The sequence below is a fragment of the Moschus berezovskii genome, chromosome X (genome assembly GCF_049115385.1).
Source record: "Moschus berezovskii isolate FMDL1 chromosome X, NW_MosBer_1.0, whole genome shotgun sequence".
NCBI classification, from domain to species: Eukaryota; Metazoa; Chordata; class Mammalia; order Artiodactyla; family Moschidae; genus Moschus; species Moschus berezovskii.
Window position 1 is genome coordinate 8,649,693 of NC_142488.1, and position 14,605 is coordinate 8,664,297.

Here is a 14,605-nt window from a genome sequence, read left to right on the forward strand (position 1 = left end):
TGGCCTTGAGGCCTATTAACATCTCATGACCTTTTCTTACAAGCTAGGTGAATGCAAACCTGATTTTTGTAAGCTATTTTTATTTTTCCACTTGCCTTGTGCTAAACAGAAAACAGAAAAGTTATAATCTCATAGGGTAAAATTTCAACAGGTTGCAGCATTTTAGAAATTTAACACAATGGTCAGTTCTTTTTAGTTACTACACACAAACTCTGCGGCTCCGATGAGGCAGCCTCTGCCTCGCATTCTTGGTTAAATATTTAGATTGTCTTATGGTTTCTACACTAGGGCTAAACTCTCATTATTCTAAATTCGAACTATAGTAACAATAATTTCTACATCAAGAGCAAAAACACAGCTAGCAAACGTTGATTCAGTAACAACTTCTAGAATAATATTTTTACATTTTCTAATAGTGCTTCTTCACCCACTGAAGGGCTCTGCATCTATTAGGGCTTTTTGTGAGATCAGGTTCTTTATACTATTTATGATTAAGGTGTTGTGAGCAGTCATGTGCGTTAGTGCCAAGGGCATAAACAGTTGATTTTATTTGGAAAGAGATCAGGGAAGGCCTTCTGCCTGTGTCACAGAAATTAAGGAGCAGTCAGAAAGGGAAGAGTCAGAAAGAGAGCAGTCAGAAAGATAAGCATCAGAAAGACAGATATCATCTTTAAGGTGAGCGCTGGGGCAGCTTTTTGAAATCCCTGAAGTCCTGATCTGCATGGCTTGTGAAGGTCTTCTCCTCATGACCTTGTCATGGGTGGGATCTCACATTCTGGGTAACGGCAGTTGGGGATGTCGCAGGCAGCAGGAGGCCCACCAGGTGAGAAGGCTGCCTTTTTCTGTGGGGAGGCAGTGGAGAACAGAGCAGCCCTCAGGAGGGAGAGGAGTTGCGGCCCGGCAAGTGTTCCAGCGACTGGTGGAAGATATCATGGAGGAGGTTGAAGTGGTGGCGGAGGAGGAGCAGGAGAAGCTGTCCTCGCAGGAACGGGAGGAGAAGCCAGAGGAACAGGGCCAGACATATCCAAGGACAGGAACCTTGGGTGACGGGCCCCCATGGAGGCACTGGTGGCGATGCCGGCCCTGCAGGTGGAGGTGGGCTCCGAAAAGGACAGAGATCCCAAAGCCTATCTTCGGCTCCAGAGGAAGGACCATCAGAGGAGAAAGCGTCCCTTAGATCAAAGAAGTGCCGTCATCCAGGGCACCCCTGGCTTCTGGGCAAAAGCCTCATCCTTACTGCCGCTTCGTAGTGCTCAGATGCTCAAGAGGAGTAGAAGGAACAGGAGCAGGAGGAGGGGTGGGTGTGAGGGCACCAGCCAGCAGAGGAAGCAGGGGGGGCACCAAGGGAATTGGGGGTACAGGTAGTTTTGAAGTCCACAGGCACAGTGACAGAAGAGCTTGGGAATCTCTCGACCTGTTTGTTTCTGAGCAAATGACAATGGGAGGCTCCTGTGGGCTCGCAACGGTATAGAAGCCCCTCACTGTGACGGGGAATGTATGTCATCAGGCACCAGAGACAGGGTGCCAGATGACTCCAGTACATCCATGCCACCCCTCGTGAAGACAGGGAGCACGTAAGAGACCCAGGCCTCTCTTGCTAAACGCACAGACACACGCACTTGCACACTCAGAAAGCATGGTGCAGGACTGGAGATCCTGAAGTTTTCAGCAGCTGACATGCCACTACCCAGGACATAAATGCCAGGCATCCAACATGAGCCGTCAGGAACAGATCCTCCCTTGGGAGATGCGGAGAAGTGTCGCAGAGGACCACAGGGGACCCAGAGGGCTGAGCATGTCTAAAGCTGTGGCAGGGCCTGGGGATGTCAGTGTGGCAGCTAGGCAAGCGGGAGTATCCAGATGCAGAGTAGCGGCAATGCCAAAGTGTTACCCCTTAACAGTCTCTCGGTTCCAGAAGTAAGGGTGGTCCCGGAAGGAAACAAGCACTCCATGAAGGAAGTGCTTGCAGAGGCCTGTCCCAGTAGACTTGCTCTGCCCAAGGTAACACTGTTACTCGAGACTCTTCCTTGCCCGGCATGTGGCGTGACTGGCTCCTTGACCTAAAGCAGATTATGAACCATCACCAGATGCCCGTCACGATCAGAGACCAAGATGAAGACATGCTTATCTCCATGATGGCTCTGAAGGGCAGGTAGGGAGCCTGAGGACAGCTGGGTGGGGGGTACCTATTACACGGGTGCATGTGTTCAGCGTGAACCTTTGGAAAGGAAAAGAGTCGAGGTTGATGCCTGTCTGGCAGGCAAGCTGAGGACCCTAGAAGCTTGCACCTTCACCGTTTCCATCCTCCTGGTCCTGGCAGGTGCAGGAACAAGGCCACCACCGTGTCCCGCTGCAAACTGACATTTTCCTTTCAGGACAATCCGAACTGCAGTACCAGAGATGTCGTGAAGGTGTACTACTTTGACATCGCTGGTGCAACCTGGCTTCCAGGGCAGTGTGGGTGGGTGGGAGAGGGTGGCGGACGCTCCTCCTACCTGCATCTTCCCTGTCTCCCCTGTCCTCCACCAGGTTATAGGGCATGTACTTCATCGCCAGTCCACTGCTTGTCTGAACTGGATGGGGAGGTGCCAGCCTCACGCTGGACACTGGCATCCTGAAATCCTCAAATGGTTGTTCGACCACAACTGTCCAGGATGGAACAGGATTGGTGATTTGGGGTCCCTCTGGGCCTCCCCGGAATGGTTGATTGTCGTTGGGGTTCTCGGGGGACCACGGGAGGGCTCCAAGCACAGTTAGCCCCATACGACCTCCCTCGTGCAGCCAGCAGATCACTGGCTAGGGCCTGTGGGTCAATCCCCTGCAGTACTACCCCTGGGAGGAAGATCCTGCCAAGGGAGGTAAGTGACAAGACAGAGAGGTGGTGAGGGGATCAGGAGGTGAGGCTTGAAGACAGATCCGTGTAGAGGCCAGGACCGTCTCCTTTTACCGGTCGGGAGAGCTCAGGCTCATGCAGCCTGGATGCAGAGCCTAGATTCAGGGCCTGCGGGTAGCAGGTGACACGCTAGGCCTGGAGTCTTCTGCATGTCATGTGTCTGAGTCTCATTCCTAGCAGTTCTGCTTACAGCATGCGAGACCCAGGTTCTTCTCACAGAGGCAGGGGTAATTACGCTCCATTGTCAGCATGATCCTTCCCTGGGTCCTGCTGCTCATGGAGACCCTGGGTCTTCTCCGGTGTGAGGCCGAGTATTCAGGTTGCTGGGGTCCCGAGACCTGCCAGTGAGCCGGGGCCATCGGGTACCGAAGTCCCTGCTTTGGTTGAGTCCCGAGATACCTTCAGGATGAGCTCCATTCGACAAAAGGAAGAAAACAAAGCGAGTCGAGTCTTGGTTGAGTGCTGAATCAAGACTATTTTATTTTTCTACATCAGTGTTTATATACCCTAAACTAGTACAATTCTAAAGAAGAGAGTGAGCAAAGTCAGCCTAACATTATGTCAGTTTGCCCTTTACAAAACCAGAATGCTTTCCGCCTACTTCTCTGTTTAATAGAGTCTTTTTTTATAGTAGATATTAATACATTATCCTCTTTAGGCCTATTAACATCACATGACCTTTTCTTACAAGCTAGGTGAATGCAAACCTGATTTTTGTAAGCTATTTTTATTTTTCCACTTGCCTTGTGCTAAACAGAAAACAGAAAAGTTATAATCTCATAGGGTAAAATTTCAACAGGTTGCAGCATTTTAGAAATTTAACACAATGGTCAGTTCTTTTTAGTTACTACACACAAACTCTGCGGCTCCGATGAGGCAGCCTCTGCCTCGCATTCCTGGTTAAATATTTAGATTGTCTGATGGTTTCTACACTAGGGCTAAACTCTCATTATTCTAAATTCGAACTATAGTAACAATAATTTCTACATCAAGAGCAAAAACACAGCTAGCAAACGTTGATTCAGTAACAACTTCTAGAATAATATTTTTACATTTTCTAATAGTGCTTCTTCACCCACTGAAGGGCTCTGCATCTATTAGGGCTTTTTGTGAGATCAGGTTCTTTATGCTATTTATGATTAAGGTGTTGTGAGCAGTCATGTGCGTTAGTGCCAAGGGCATAAACAGTTGATTTTATTTGGAAAGAGATCAGGGAAGGCCTTCTGCCTGTGTCACAGAAATTAAGGAGCAGTCAGAAAGGGAAGAGTCAGAAAGAGAGCAGTCAGAAAGATAAGCATCAGAAAGACAGATATCATCTTTAAGGTGAGCACCGGGGCAGCTTTTTGAAATCCCTGAAGTCCTGATCTGCATGGCTTGTGAGGTCTTCTCCTCATGACCTTGTAATGGGTGGGATCTCGCATTCTGGCTCCCAGCAGTCGGGGATGTCTCAGGCAGCAGGAGGCCCACCAGGTGAGGAGGCTGCATTCTTCAGTGGGGAGGGAGCGGAGGATGGCGCGGCCCTCAGGAGGGAGAGGTGTTGTGGACTGGCAAGTGTTCCAGCTACTGGTGGAAGACATCATTGAGGAGGTTGAAGTGGTGGCGGACGAGGAGCAGGAGAAGCTGTCCTCGCAGGAGTGGGAGGAGGAGCCGGAGGAGCAGGGTCAGGCACATCCAAGGACAGGAGCCGCGGGTGACGGGCCCCCATGGAGGCACTGGAGGTGATGCCGGCCCTGCAGCTGGAGGTGGGCTCCGAGAAGGAGAGAGATCCCAAAGCCTATCTTTGGCGCCAGAGGAAGGACCGTCAGAAGAGAAAGCGTCCCTTGAGTCAGAGAAGTGCCATCATCCAGGACATCTGTGGCTTCTGGGTCAAAGCCGCATCCTTACTGCCTTATCGTATGGCTCAGATGCTGAGGTGGAGGAGAAGGAACAGGAGCAGTTGGAGGGGTGGGGGAGAGGGCACCTGCCAGCTGAGGAAGCGGGGGGCGGGGGCGCCAATGGAATTGGGGGCACAGGTAGTTGTGATGTCCACAGGCACAGTGTCATCAGAGCCTGGGAATCTCTCAACCTGTATGTGTCTGAGCAAATGACCATGGGAGGCTATTTTGGGCTCGCAACCATATAGAAGCCACACACTTTGGCGGGGAATGTATGTCATCAGTCACCACAGACAGTGTGCCAGATGACTCCAGTACATCCATGCCACCCCTTGTGAAGACACAGAGCACATCATTGTACAGGAGGCAGGGATCAAGAACATCCCCAAGAAAAATAAATGCAAAAACTTCTGTGTAATGACCTGGCATGGATGGAGGTCGGGTTGTCTGTGTGCTGACCTGGCATGAATGGAGGTGGGGTGGTCTGTGTGTTGCCCTAGCATGGATGGAGCTGGGATGGGACAAATCTATGTGTTCCTAAGCTACAGAGTTAAGCTGTGGTGGCTGGTGGGTGGGAGAGCTGGTTGACGATCAGGCAGGGAGGAGGCAAACACCTGGAGGTGGGTTTGATTTCTCTGCTGGACCCCTTGCTCTCTGTAAATGAAAGACCAGCTTTCTGTGCATGTGCTTTACATATGTTAATGTATAGGTTTCCATGCTAATCTCTCAATTCATTCCACCCTCTCCTTCCGGCACTGTGTCCACAAGTCTGTTGTCTATGTCTGCATCTCCACTGCTGCCCTGCAAGTAGATTCATCAATGCTGTCTTCCTAGATTCCCTGTATATGCATTAATACGCAGTATTTATCTTTCTCTTTATGATTTACTTCACTTTGTGTAATAGGCTCTAGGTTCATCCACCTCATTAGCTGTGACTCAAATGTGTTCCTTTTTATGGCTGAGTAGTATTCCACTGTATATGTGTACCACAGCTTCTTTATCCATTCATCTGTTGATGGAGCTCTAGGTTGCTTCCATGTCCTAACTATTGTAAAGAGTATAGCAGTGAGCAATGAGGTACATATGTCTTTTTCAGTTATGGTTTCCTCTGGGTGTATGCACAGTAGTAGGATTGCTGTGTCATGTGGTAGTTTTATTATTAGTGTTTTAAAGTAATGGAATCTCCATATTGTTCTCCATAGTGGCTGTATCGGCCTCTGTTGCCACCAATGGTGCAAGAGGATTCCCCTTTCTTCACACCCTCTCTAGCATTTACTGTTGTGGATTTTTTGATGATGGTCATTCTGACCCTGTTGGATGGTACGTCACTGTAGTTTTGATTTGTATGTCTCTAATAATGAGCACTGTTGACCATCTTTTCATGTGTTTTTTAGCCATCTGTATGTCTTCTTTTGAGAAGTGTCTATTTAGGTCTTCTGTCCACTTGTTGATTGGGTTAATTATTTTTCTGGCATTGAGTTTCATGAGCTGCTTGTATATTTTGGAGATCAGTTCATTGTCAGTTGTTTCACTTGCTATTTTTTCTCCCATACTGAGGGCTGTGTTTTTACCTTGATTATAATTTCCTTTGTTGTGCAAAAGCTTTTAAATTAACTAGGTCTCATTTCTTTATTTTTGTTGTTCAGTCCTGTGGGTTTTAACCATGTTCCTTCATCTGCTGGATGTTTTTCTGTCATGTTGTTTTGTTTAATTTAGTGTGCTTTTGATCCCTTTCTTGGTTGAAAGGCTGCAGTTCCTCTTAACTATGGATTCTACCTCCCCTGAGTGGGATTGGACCAATGCCTTGTGAATGTTTCCTGGTTGGGGAGATTTGTGTTTGTGTTCTGGTAGGTGGAGCTAGATCTTGTCTTTCTGAAGGGCAGTGGCAGGGTCCAGTATTGTGGTTTGGGGCATCTATAGGTTCAGTATCGCTTTGAGCACCCTGTCCCCTGATGTTCAAGGCTGTGTCCTATTTGGCTAAAGGATCGGTGAGGGGTGTTTGGCATTACAGCTTGCTGGCTTTTGGGTGTGGCTTAGTCTTAGTGCTGAGATGGAGGCCTTTGGGAGGGTACACAGCTACTAATGTTCTATGGGGCCAGGAGTTCTCTAGTGTTCGAGAGTCCTGGAGTAGTTAGCCATCAGACATTTCCCTCCGTAAGGGACCTTCCCACCAAAGGTTCAAAGCCAGGTCCCTTGCATTGCAGACAGATTCTTTACTGTCTGAGCCCCCAAGGAAGCCCTTAGAGAATGCCTGGCACTGATCAAATATTCGACAAATGCATGTTGAAAATGAAGAGAGTAGTGAGGAATAGCAGAGACTGATTAGCATGATACTTATTGTTATTTCACAAGTCTTTGCTGTCAGATTATAACAGAAAGGTGTATGGTAGGATGTAGGAACATAGTACATTTTCCAACTGTGCTTTCATCTGAAAGTTTCTTAGGGTGATCGTAGGTCCTCAATTACCTTCTAAAAACACTGTCAGGTTTTTTCATTGCATTGTGGTTTTTTTTTTTTTTTTTTAATTCCTTTACTTTCTCATCTACTTGTTGTAGTTGTTTAGTGGCTAAGTGACGTCAGACTCTTTGTGAACCTATGGACTCTGGCCCACCAGGCTCCTCTGTCCATGGGATTTCCCAGGCCAAAAAAAAAAAGGAAAGCCCGGTTTGGGGAAAGAGCACATCGGCAGAGACCTCTGAGGACACAGGAATGGAAAGGCCTGCCAGGACGGGATGAGGGTCAGAAAGCTTCGGGTTTACGTGAGGTCTGGGCAGGAAACGCAGCTCCCAGGCCTGGCCGTGGACAATGCCCAGCACCCATCTGCCTGCCCTCTGTCTGTCCTGCCCCACATTTGCCAGGAGCCCTGGGGTTTAGACTGTGGTACTTGCTGGACTCTAGACACAGCTGTCTGCTTGGAGGTGTGTGGCAGGGATGGAGTGCTCTTAACGACTCGTTACAGCTCTGGAAAGTGGGACTGAGAGGCTGGGGTTAATCTGGCTCCAAGGAGATGAGGGATCTATGTCAGTCCCAGGGCCAAAGTCCAGACCAGAGCTGCTAAAGAAGGAGCCCAGAGCATTTATTGAAAACCCATTGAAATTGGTTATAAGAAAGCAGCACTGAAAAGACTACAAACAATAACCTGATATAAACTGAAGTGTGAAACAATTGTGAAGTATTGCTGTCACTGGTGTTTGAACAGAGCTGGACTAAATGTGTTCTATTATTGGCACGTTTCTCCCAGAACTTTCAGTTGTATTTCCACCACACAGCATCAGCAGTGAACAGTGGCTGTGCAGTGCTGGAACAGCGACCGCCTGAGGGGAGATACCCTACGTCCAACGTCAGGAGCGGTGGTTGTGAGGAGATACCCCATGTTCAACGTAAGGAGTGGTCTAATCACATGGGCCACAGCCTTGCCTAACTCAATGAAACTATCAGCCGTGCTGTGTAGAGCCTCCCAAGACGGACAGGTCATGGTGGAGAGTTCTGCCAAAACATGGCCCACTAGAGAAGGGAATGACAAACCACTTCAGTATTCTTGTCTTGAGAACCCCATGAGCAGTATGAAAAGGCAGAAAGAGAGGACACTGAAAGAAGAACTCCCCAGGTTGGTAGGTGCCCATTATGCTACTGGAGATGAGTGGAGAAATAACAACAGAAAGAATGAAGAGATGGAGCCAAGGCAAAAACAACACCCAGCTGTTGATGTGACTGGTGATGGAAGCAAGGTCGAATACTGTAAAGAGCAATACTGCATAGGAACCTGGAATGTTAAGTCTATGAATCAAGGCAAATTGGAAGTGGTCAAACAGGAGATGGCAAGAGTGAATGTCGACATTTTAGCAATCAGCAAACTAAAATGGACTGGAATGGGTGAATTTAACACAGATGACCATTATATTTACTACTGTGGGCAAGATTCCCTAGAAGAAAAGGAGTAGCCATCATGGTCAACAAAAGAGTCTGAAATGCAGTACTTGGATGCAATCTCAAAAATGACAGAATGATCTCTGTTCGTTTCCAAGGCAAAGCATTCAATATCATGGTGATCCAAGTCTATGCCCTGACCAGTAATGCTGAAGAATCTGAAGTTGAATTGTTCTAAGACCTACAAGACCTTTTAGAACTGACACCCAAAACGGATGTCCTTTTCATTATACGGGACTGAGATGCAAAAGTAGGAAGTCAAGAAACACCTGGAAAACAGGCAAATTTGTCCTTGGAGGACATAATGAAGCTGGGCAAAGGCTAAGTGGGTTTTGCCAAGAGAACGCACTGGTCATAGCAAGCACCCTCTTCCGACAACACAAGAGAAGACTCTACACATGGACATCACCAGATTATCAACACCAAAATCAGATTGATTATATTCTTGCAGCCAAAGGTGGAGAAGCTCTATACAGTCAGCAAAAAGAAGACCAGGGGCTGACTGTGGCTCAGATCATGAACTCCTTATTGCCAAATTCAGACTTAAATGGAAGAAAGTGGGGAAAACCACTATGACCGAAATCAAATCCCTTACAATTATAGAGTGGAAGTGAGAAATAGACTTAAGAGACTAGATCTGATAGACAGAGAGCCTGATGAACTATGGATGGAGTTTCATGACACTGTACAGGAAGCAGTGACCAGGCCCATCCCCAAGAAGAAATGCATAAAGGCAAAGTGGCTGTCTGAGGAGGCATTACAGATAGCTGTGAAAAGAAGAGAAGTGAAAAGCAAGAGAGAAAAGGAAAGATATACCCATTTGAATGCAGAGTACCAAACAATATCAAGGAGAGATAAGAAAGCCTTCCTCAGTGATCAGTGCAAAGAAATGGAGGACAACAATAGAAGGGGAAAGGCTCTAGCCTTTCTCTTCAAGAAAATTAGAGATACCAAGGGAAGATTTCATGCAAAGACGGGCTCAATAGAGGACAGAAATGGTATAGACCTAACAGAAGCAGAAGATATTAAGAAGAGCTGGCAAAAATACACAGAAAAAGGTACAGAAAAGATCTTCACGACCCAGATAACCATGATGGCGAGATCACTCACCTACAGCCTGACATCCTGGAATGTGAAGTCAAGTGGGCCTTAGAAAGCATCACTACGAACAAAGCTAGTGGAGGTGATGGAATTCCAGTTGTGCTATTTCAAGTCATGAAAGATGATGCTGTGAAAGTGCTGTACTCAATATGCAAGCAAATTTGGAAAACTCACCAGTGGCCATAGGACTGGAAAAGGTCAGTTTTCATTCCAATCCCAAAGAAGGCAATGCCAATGAATGCTCAAACTACCACACAGTTGCACTCATCCCACAGGCTAGCAAAGTAATGCTCAAAATTGTCCAGGCCAGACTTCAAAAATATGTGAACCGTCAACTTCCAGATGTTCAAACTGATTTTAGAAAAGTCAGAGGAACCAGAGATCAAATTGCCAACATTCCCTGGATCATCAAAAATACAAGTTTCAGAAAAGCATCTGTTTCTGCTTTATTGACTATGCCAAAACCTTAGACCATGGGATCACAATAAACTGTGGAAAATTCTCAAAGTGATGCGAACACCAGACCATCTGACCTACCTCTTGAGATCTCTGCATGCAGGTCATGAAGCAACAGTTAGAACTGGACATGGAACAACAGACTGGTTACAAATAGGGAAAGGAGTACGTCAAGGCTATATATTGTCACCCAGCTTATTTAACTTACATGCAGAGGACATCATGAGAAACACTGGGCTGGATGAAGCACCAGCTGGAATCAAAGTTGCTTGGAGAAATATCAATAACCTCAGATATGCAGATGACACCACCCTTAAGGCCGAAAGTGAAGAGGAACTCAAAAGCCTCTTGATGAAAGTGAAAGAGGAGAGTGAAAAAGTTGGCTTAAAGCACAACATTCAGAAAACTAAGATCATGGTATCTAGTCCCATCACTTCATGGCACAAAGATGGGGAAACAGTGGAAGACTTTATTTTTTCACATGAGCTGCGTGTCCTTGTGTGGCTGTGTGGAGAAGTGTCCCCAGGACCCCCAGTGTTTCCCCGAGCCCAGCCCTGTGCTCACACCTTGTCCCCATCCACCTGGGGCAGGTCCTGTCGACCTTCCCTTATGACCGTAACCACTTGGCAGAGGACAGGAGCAACTTTACTGAAGCCCGAGTGAAACCTGCCACTGTAACATGGGGCCAGGATGTCCCAGGGAAAGTGTGACCCTGATGCTCATGAGGAACACGCCCACCCTGCCGTTTGGGGGTGGCTCGGTCTGCCATGGCACCATGTCCAGGCTCACAGGCTGGCTGCCGGTCAACCACTAGCTCCCTCGGTATGTGGTGTAAGCCCATGGGCTCAGCAGTGGTAGCCCATGGTAATTGTGGGTCTCCTCTGTGATGGTGAAAATGACCTGCAGGCAGACGGGGCGCTGGGAGTGCACACAGCCTGGCCCAGTGCTGCCCTGGGCCCAGCATTCCAGGGCTGGAGTCAGGGGGACAGGAGCCCCAGGGCCTCCCCAGAGGAAGTGCTCTGTCTGAGGGGCCCCTGGGCCTGAAGGTTCCCAAGGGTTAGGACACCCTGAACAGGTTGGGCAAACGGATCAGGGAGCTGGAGGGGCTCGGGTGAACCTCTGTTCACAGGGGCTGAGTCAGCCTGACCTTGGGGTGGGGTGGCGCGGTCGTGCTGTGGTCAAGGCTGGGGGCTCAGAGCAGGTGCCCACTGGGAATGGTGGGGGGCAGGGTCGGACTTGGGTCACAGTGCATCTCAGTTCTCCAGCCGTCTGGCCCTCACACACACGTATGAGTAGAAGCTCTCCTGGCCCCTCTTCTGCCAGTAGCCTTTAGTGTTGAAGGACAGCTTGCAGGCGAGCGTCTTGATCTGGCCTGGCGGCAGGAGCCCAGGGCAGCGGTCGTCCAGGACTGTGCAGCTGGGGAGAGGAGTGGGTGCTGTAGCAGGGTCCCCGCATGGTCTCCTGGGTCTGTGTGCTCAGTGACCTGACTCACCTGGGTGAGCAGGGCCTGGATGTCTGTGCAGCAGGCAGCGTCCCAGAACTGAGGCTATACTGCCTCACTGTCCTTAGGGAATCCCAGAGAAGGGGGAGAACCTCCATGTCCACCCACAAGCAGTAATCACTTCATGTCTGACATGAACAGATTTGCTCTTTGAGTAAGTATACTCATTTGCAAACTTAAATGAAGTGGGTTTTTCTATCCATACTGCCCTGCCCTGGCAACTCCCAGGAGCCACGTGTCATGCCAATCCCCAGGAGGAAAGGAAGGTGCCACCCACGGGGTCCCAGCGGGGTTCTGGGTGGTAGTTAGGGGGTCAGCAGGGCGATTGCAGTGTGCATACCTCCGGGGCCATGGAGGCTTCTCAGGACAGTGGAGGGCATCAGGATGGGGAGGGGCAAAAGTGGAGTGGTCCTGCAGCCTAGGGGTGGGAGTCGGGGTGAGGTAGGAGGGTCGGGGCTGGGGAATGTGGGGGTGGAGTGCTGGGCAGAGGGACAGGGAGAGGCGCGTTCAGGGAGGAGATCAGGATGGAGAGGGTGTGCGGGACCCAGGAAGTGGGGCCGAACCAGAGGAGATCAGGACAGTGAAGAGCATCGGTAAGGGGATTGGATGCAGGACAAGGGAAGGGGCGCAGCACGGGTTGGGAGGGGATCAGGATGGATGGCAGCGGGGGTGGGGGGAGAGGCAGAATCCGGGAAGAGGTTAGGGTCAGGATGGGGGTGGTAGGAAAATAACTGGATGGCGCTGCTAACAGTGCAGGAGGAGCCCCACCACTGCCCAGGTCCCTCAACCAGTGCAGTTTGTTTTCCTTCCTGGTCAGGATTTGCTGGAAGCCCCGACAGGCCTCGAGGAGCTGCCTCAGGCAGGACGAACCCCGGGTTGGGAGTGACAGTCCGGGGTAACCCCTTGTGGCGTCATTACCCCCACCCCCTGCGCTGTCTCTTGATCCCCAAAGTGCAACGCCCCGCACACTGACAGCATAGGGTCAGGGCTATGCAGAAATGAGGGAACAGACAAGGCTGAGCACACCGGGTGAAACCCATCATTGTATTATATACCACGTGATGTGCAGACAGAACCGATTTTATGTGACAGATAAAAGTAAGGGCCTTCTGTGTTTACAGGCTGCATGATGGGGCCTGATGGGTTGTGTTGCTCTGGGTTGGGGTCCTTTTTCTTCTCCCTAACCTGCATGTTCTAATGATTGGATCGTAAGCCTGGTCAATTTGAGCCTGAAGGATCAGGCCCCTCAGAGGTGGGGAAGGAGACCTCTTGCAAAGTTTGTACACTGATTACCACTGCTTTGAAAGTAACCAGAAAGTGTGTGTTGGAGATGTAAATGCCATGAGGTTTGGCGGGGCATAGGTTTCTAGGAGGTGACCACACAGACACACACACACACATCCGTTTTGGCAAATGGCCAAAGGATTGGAAAACATCAGTTTTCATTCCAATCTCAAAGAACGGCAATGCCAAAGAATGTTCAAACTATTGCACAATTGCACTCGTCACACATGCTAGCAATATAATGCTCAAACTTCTCCAAGCCAGGGTTCAACAGTATGTGAACTGCGAACTTCCAGGTGTTTAAACTGGGTTTAGAAAAAGCAAAGGAACCAAAGATCAAATTGCCAACATCCAGTGGATCATCAAAAAAGTAAGAGAGTTCCAGAAAAACATCTGCTTTGTTGACTACATGAAAGGCTTTGACTATGTGGATCACAGCAAACTGTGAAAACTTCTTAGAGATTAGTATACCAGACCACCTTACCTGCCTCCTGTGAAACCTGTATGCAGGTCAAGAAGCAACAGTTAGAACTGGACATGGAACAACAGACTGGTTCCAAATTGGAAAAGGAGTACATCAAGGCTGTATATTGTCACCCTGCTTATTTAACTTATAGGCACAGTACATCATGCAAAATGCCATCTGGATGAAGTACACTCTGGAATCAAGATTGCTGGGAGAAATATCAATAACCTCAGATATGCAGATGACACCGGCCTTACGGCAGAAAGCGAAGAACTGAAGAGCCTCGTGATGAGAGTGAAAAAGTTGGCTTGAAGCTCAACATTCCGACAACTAAGATCATGGCATCTGGTCCCATCATTTCATGGCAAATCGATGAGGAAACAATGAAAACAGTGACAGACTTTATTTTCTTGGGCTCCAAAATCACTGCAGATGGTGATTGCAGCCATGAAATTCAAAGATGCTTGCTCCTTGGAAGAAAAGTTATGACCAACCTAGACAGCATATTAAAAAGCAGAGAGATCACTTTGCCAACAAATGTCTGTCCAATCAAACCTATGGTTTCTCCAGTACTCTTGTATGGATGTGAGAGTTGGACCATAAAGAAGGCTGAGCACCAAAGAATTGATGCTTTTGAACTATGGTCTTGGAGAGGACTCTTGAGAGTCCCTTGGACAGCAAGGAGATCAAATCAATAAATCCTAAAGGAAATCAACCCTCAACCTAAATACACTTTGGAAGGACTGGTACTGAATCTGAAGCTCCAATACTTTGGCCACCTGAGACAAAGAACTGACTCATCAGAAAAGACCCTGATGCTGGGAAAGATTGAAGGCCGGAGGAGAAGTGGATGACAGACGATGAGGTGGGTGGATGGCATCACTGACTCGATGGACACGAGTTTGAGCAAGCTCTGGGATTTGATGAAGGACAAGGAAGCCTGGAACCCCCTGCTGCAGTCCACGGGGTCACAAAGATTCGGACATGACTGAGTGAACAACAACATGGGGACAGGACCAGAAACGAGCATACTGCCACCACGGGAGACAATTAAATAAATCACACTCCCACGCCCTGGCAGCTGTGCAGCTGAGTGCAGAGA

General features: G+C 48.7%; 1 protein-coding gene across 1 annotated transcript; it reads left to right on the forward strand.

Annotated features, from left to right (window-relative positions):
- Positions 1-931: 931 nt before the first annotated feature.
- Positions 932-3,241, forward strand: LOC148773220 (testis-specific Y-encoded protein 1-like). The gene is made up of 5 exons (XM_088834008.1): positions 932-1,043; positions 1,916-2,001; positions 2,070-2,152; positions 2,321-2,461; positions 3,142-3,241. Exons 1-5 carry the CDS (start codon positions 932-934, stop codon positions 3,239-3,241), a joined length of 522 nt encoding a protein of 173 aa, XP_088690134.1.
- Positions 3,242-14,605: the final 11,364 nt, after the last annotated feature.

Coding starts and splice junctions, on each gene's coding strand:
- LOC148773220 (XM_088834008.1), top strand. CDS start 932: ATGGAGGAGGTTGAAGTGGTGGCGGAGGAGGAGCAGGAGAAGCTGTCC. Junction 1,044..1,915: donor TCCAAGGACAGGAACCTTGG/GTGACGGGCCCC, acceptor TCTCGGTTCCAG/AAGTAAGGGTGGTCCCGGAA. Junction 2,002..2,069: donor GTAGACTTGCTCTGCCCAAG/GTAACACTGTTA, acceptor GACCTAAAGCAG/ATTATGAACCATCACCAGAT.